The sequence below is a fragment of the Chinchilla lanigera genome, unplaced genomic scaffold (genome assembly GCF_000276665.1).
Source record: "Chinchilla lanigera isolate Chin_1 unplaced genomic scaffold, ChiLan1.0 scaffold00013, whole genome shotgun sequence".
Taxonomy (NCBI): Eukaryota; Metazoa; Chordata; class Mammalia; order Rodentia; family Chinchillidae; genus Chinchilla; species Chinchilla lanigera.
Window position 1 is genome coordinate 21,668,558 of NW_004955414.1, and position 6,033 is coordinate 21,674,590.

A 6,033-nucleotide genomic window follows, 5' to 3' on the forward strand; every position below is an offset into this window, starting at 1 on the left:
TAGTACATATTGTTATCTTCAACGAAGTTGCTCAGATTACCAGATTCAAGAATGCAAGATTGATTAAATAATTAAAGACAATGACAAGTAATAAAAACCACATTAGAAGCGATACAGAGCTTCATCAAACAAGATGTAGGAATTCAGCAATGCCTGCTCTATTGCACATTGTTGTCTTCAAACCAGTTTTTCTGATTACCAGATATAAGCATGCAAAATTGGTCAAGACCAAAGAAAAAAAAAAGCAGGTTAAGGATTAACTGTTCCTTTCAACAAACCAGCAGACAGCAACACACTTATCCCAGCTACCCTTGTATATGCATGTATGTATATTTTTTTCTCTAATTTTAAAGAGAAAATATCAAAAGCAAAATAACACAAACACAGGCACTAACAAAACATCTAAAAACAATGAAAATTATACAGCATTCCAAAACAAGGTGAGAGGAAATCAACAATAGTTATTATATTGCATATTGTTGTCTTCAAAGTAGTTGTCCAGATTACCAGATATAGGCATGCAAGATTGATCAAAAAAATTAAACATTAACAGTTCCTTTCAATAAACCAGTAGAAACTAGAAATTATCTTAGCTATCTTGTGTATATAAATATAGCTAATTTTCCCTTTCTTCTTTCTCTTTGTTTTCCCTCTTTTCTTTCATCCAAGTTGTTCTTTCCAATTTGAGCAGTTTCTTTCCCTTTTGCAATATCTATTGTGGTTTTCAGGTTTTATTTACTTTTTCAGGTTCTTATACTAGGGAGGTAATATGATGTTTACACATGTGAGTCTAATTTATTTCACTTATGAGTATGGTCTCAAGTTGCATCCATTTACCAAAAGCCTTGAGTTTATCCTTCTTTATAGCTGAGTAGTACTCCATTGTATAAAAATACCACCTCTTCTTTTATTCATTCCTCAGTTGATGGACATTTGGGTTGTTTTAGCTATTACAAGATTTAGCTATTACAAATTGGGCTGCTATAAACATGGATACACATATATTGTTATGGTATGATGTTTTCAGACCTTCTGGAAAAATACCCAGGAGGGGTATAGCTGGGTTGAATGGGACCTCTAATCCTAGTATTTTGAGGAATCTCCACACTGATTTCCACAGTGGTTGTACAAGTCTACACTCCCACCAACAGTGGGGAAGAGTTCCTTTTTCCCCACAGCCCTTCCAGCATTTGTCTTTGGTTGATTTCTTGATGATAGCCATTCAAAAGGAGAGATCTTAGGAGCGCTCTTTTCTAGTTCATAGTTCAATCAAAGTGCAAATCTATCAGCACTTTCTGAAAGCCAGAAAGGAAGGAAGGAAGGAATGGAGATAGAGAGTGAGGAAATCACTTTCTGTGGTCCACTCTTTCCACCACTCACCCGGAAGTTGGGCTGTTGGGTCGGCGCATTGCCAGTTGTCCTCATTGTTACGCCCAGGACGTTCCTGGGACCCACAGCCTATACATTTCCTCCGCACAGGCATTTGGCCACCTTGCCTCGTATTTCCTTCATCTTTATGCCATAGATGACCGGATTGAACACTGAGGGCGTGAGAAGGTAGAGATTGGCAAGGAGGATATGGGTATGGGGTGGAACGCTGTGACCAATGCGGTGTGTGATAGACGAGAAGAGCGCAGGCACATAAGTGATGGCTATGACAAAGAGATGGGCTGAGCAGGTGTTGAGGGCCTTGAAGGAGGCTTCTCTAGAGTGAAGGCGTATCACGGCCTGAATGATGAGTGCATAAGAGAAACCAATGAGCAGTAGATCAAGTCCTACCACGAGCAAAATCACAAAGAGGCCATATATGCGATTGGCTCTGGTGTGGTTACAGGCCATCTTCACCACAGCCATGTGGTCACAGTACGTGTGAGGAATGACCACGCGGCAGAAAGTCAACTGTTGAAGCAAAACAGGCATGGGCAGGATAAGGAGCACACCCTTGGTGAGGGCCATCAGTCCCAGACGTCCAACTAGAGAATGGCTCAGAATTGCGTTGTAGCGTAATGGCTCACACACAGCCACAAAGCGGTCAAAGGCCATTGCGACAAGGAGAGCTGATCGAATCACAGACGCTCCATGGATGAAAAACATCTGAGTGAAACAGGCTTTGGCAGCTATGTCTCCATCATTGAACCAGAAGAGACACAGGAGCTTGGGCATCAGAGCTAGAGTGGATATGAGGTCAGCCACCATCAGCAGAGCCAGGAGCAGGTACATTGGTGTGTGAAGTGTAGGCTCCGTGACCACCAGGAAGAGGACAGTACCATTGCCAATGAGGATAACCAAAAACATGGCGGAGAAAGGAATTGACAGCCATAGGTGCTGGGGCTCTAAACCAGGTATGCCCATCAGAGTGAAGGGCACGAAGCTGGAATGGTTGAAGATTAGCATGGCAGTGACTATTGGTGGCTGTCAGGGAGTTTCGACACCTGCCAACGAGACATGGGTGGTGGTGATTTTTACTGATTTGGCTCCTAATGACTTGCTGAGTGGGGGCCCACAAAAAATGGCAGAATTCCTCTTTGGAATCATGATATCTGCAGGCTGATTTAAGATCTCTCTCTAAACACCTTTGTTGTTTTCACAATCAAGTCTTCTGTCTTCTTCTCTTAATAAGGGATGTTACAGTGGATCTTTATTCTCACCTCTCCCAGATCCACAATATGATAATTCAATTTTTTTCTAAATTCTGAGTAAGAGTAGGAGAAGATATTCTCTATCCTTGAAGAAACAATAAAAGAACCTGATAGAAGATCCATGATATTTTCACTGGGAAGCCTCTGATCAGTACAAAGAGTGGAAATATGCTTCCTTACCCCTTGCTCCAGGACGGTTAAGCTATTGGGGGAAATCTCCTTTATGTTCTTTCCTATTATGCCCTGTGCTTCCCACAGAGATCCACTCCCTGGGGATGATTCCTTTTCTCTCCCTGGGATTTCTGTTTGTCAAGGCAAAAATTGAATAAGCACAGAAGGACACTGTTTGGTGGCTCTCTCCCTCGGTCTCCTAAACTATGTATATATGCTGGACAACACCTGGAGACTCTTAAATCTGATTTTTGTATCTTTTCCACTACAATTTGACCTTTATGTGTAGACTTTGTTATATTTTTATTTTAGGGACAAAAGAACAAAAACAAATTAACAAACACAAAGACACAAACAAAACAACACAAAAACAATAAAAACAGTACAGAATTTCAAACAAGGTGGTAGGAAATTAACAATGGTTGTTATATTAATATTGTTATCTTCAAAGTGCTTACTTGGATAATCAAATATAGGCATATAAGATTGATCAAACAGTTAAACATTAACTGTTCCTTTCAATAAACTAATAGAAATTAGTAGTATGATTATCTTAGCTATCTTGTGTGTGTGTGTGTGTGTGTGTATGTATCTATCTATATATGTATATATATAATTTTCCCTTGACTTTGTTGGTTTATTTATTTATTTTTGTCTTTTTGAGGCAGGGTCTCTCTATACAGTTCAGGCTGGCCTTGAGCTCATTTTGTAGCCCAGGCTGGCCTCGAGCTTACAATGATCCTCTTGCCTCAGCCTCCCAAGTGCTGGGATTACAGGCATGCTCCACCACTCCTGGCTTTGTTATTTTTAATCATGAGTTGTTTATTTCAGGTAGATCCTCAGGGCTACATAAGATATTCACTTATTCTTTAATCTCTAGAATTAAATAAGCAGAACTTCTCTCTCCTTTTGAGGGTTTATGGGTACACTGAGCAGTCATTAAATCAAGAACCTTTTCCACTAATATCTACCTTCATGGTATTTACTGTCTTCAGTTTTCCATACATTGTTCATTTTGTCCATATATTTTAGGTCATGGTCATTCAATCTAAGTTTATACCTTCTGCTCATGGTTCTATACATTACAAAACAAAATACTATAATATAAAAATATATTTGGAAATCCTCTGGGCTATTTCAGTCATGAGGATGATTAATTGTTCTTGCCAGAAGTAGTTAACAATATATCCATATAATGAAGGAAATCTACATTACACCTGGTCTTCTAATACAAAGCTAATCTTTATAGAATGTGTAATATAGAGATAAAGGACCAACAACACAGAACCAGAGCCTTACCTGAATAAATGAATAGCACTGTCACCAACATTTCAAACCATATGCTAGAGGGAATAAGCCTCCTTATAAAAATGACACAGGCTGCATTTAGAAGGAAGCATGCATTCATGCTTAAGCAGACATTTAGAACAGTTAGTTCTGACACAAGCAAGTAACATCTTAGACAGGGATTGCTGGGGACAATATGTAGACCAGACACAATGTAGGGGGAAGTGGTAAGGATGAAAACAACTTATCTAGTTATGTGGCTTGGAGCTGCTTGTCATATTAGAATGCCATTGTAGATAGCACATGTGATTTTTCATGACTTTGTAAACCACTATACTCATTAATACTGTCACAGAATATAATTTCCACCATAAAATGTATGGAAAATCCTGGAATACTGCTTACTCCTTTAGAACCTAGAGATTCCAGAAATATCTGTTGCAGGTTTTCTGAAGTGCTACAAAAAGAATTTCTATACTTCACCTGGACCCTACATTGGGATCCTCATATCTTGCTTCAGCATAGTAGAAATGTGAATAAAATTTCCTTATACTAAATGTTTTTTGCGTATTCCTTGTCTTTAAAACAATGATACCTCATGAAGTCTCTGCCTACACCTATGCCTTCAAGATTTTTACCTATTTTCTCTTCCAGTAAATTTAATGTTTCTGTTTTAATATTTAGATCTTTGATCCATTTTAACTTTAGCTTAAGGCATGGTGGCACGAGTCTAGTTTAGTCTTTGGCATGTGGAAAGCCAGTTTTTCCAGCACCATTTATTAAAGAGACTGTCTTACGGTGAACATGTTTGGCTCCTTTGTCAAAGATGAGGCGGCTTAGTGCATTTGGAGTTGCATCTGCATCTTCTATTCTGTTCCACTGACCCTCAGGTCTGTTTTTTTTTTTTTTTTTGCCACTATCATGTTGATATAATCACAGTAGTTTTATGGTGTGATTTCAAGTCAGGGATTGTGATGCCCCCTGACTTGCCTTTGTTGCCTAGAATTTTTTTTTTTGCTATTCTAGGTCTTTTCGGATTCCAAATGAATTTTAAGAATGTTTTCTCTAGTTCTATGAGGTATGCTAATGGTATTTCTATTGGGATTGCATTACATCTGTATAACAATTTTAGGAGATACTACTACTACTACCAAGAATCAACAAAAGAAATCTCACCTTATTAGGAAGCTTTTGCACAACAAAAGAAATCATGAACAGAGTGAAAAAACAACCTGCAGAATGGGAAAGAAATTTAACCAGTTGTCTCTCAGAAAAGAACTAGTATCTAGGACATATATAAAGAATTGAAAAAAATAAGAGTCCCTAAATTTCAAAACCCAATCCAGAAATGGGCATCTGAGATGAGTACATCCTTCTCAGATAAAGAAATACAAATGGTAAATAAATACATGAAAAAATGTTCAACATCACTGGTAATTTGAGAGATGTAAATTAAAGCAACACTGAGATTCCATCTCATCCCGAAAAAAAATGGCTATCATAAAAAAAAATCAACCAATAGCAAATGCTGGTGTGGCAATGTAGCAAAAACAGCCCTTCTCCACTGCTTGAGGGAGTGTAGACTGGTGCAACCACTGTGGAAATCAGTGTGAAGATTCCTTATAAAACTAGGATTAGAGGTTCCATTTGACCCAGCTATCCTCCTTCTGGGTATTTTCCCAGAAGGATTTAAAAACATCATACCACAGCTGTATATGTGCACCAATCTTTACAGCAGCACAATTTGTAATAACTACAACTTGAAAACAACCTAAAGGCCCATCAACAAAAGAATAAATTAAAAAAAAGTAGTTTTTAAAAATATAATGGAGTACTACTCAGCCATAAAGAAAAATAAACCGGAGACTTTTATAGATAAATGGATGAAACTCAAGACCAGACTCATAAGTGAAATAAATCAGTCTCACGTGTGTGA

At 38.2% G+C, this 6,033-nt stretch overlaps 1 protein-coding gene across 1 annotated transcript; it reads right to left on the reverse strand.

Annotated features, from left to right (window-relative positions):
* Positions 1-1,458: 1,458 nt before the first annotated feature.
* LOC102007886 (putative olfactory receptor 52P1) lies at positions 1,459-2,394 on the reverse strand. The gene has a single exon (XM_005380499.1). The coding sequence runs from the start codon at positions 2,392-2,394 to the stop codon at positions 1,459-1,461; it is 936 nt and encodes a 311-aa protein (XP_005380556.1).
* Between the last annotated feature and the right edge of the window lie 3,639 nt (positions 2,395-6,033).

Excerpts from the sequence above, each read along its gene's own strand:
- LOC102007886 (XM_005380499.1), bottom strand. The coding sequence starts at position 2,394 with ATGCTAATCTTCAACCATTCCAGCTTCGTGCCCTTCACTCTGATGGGC.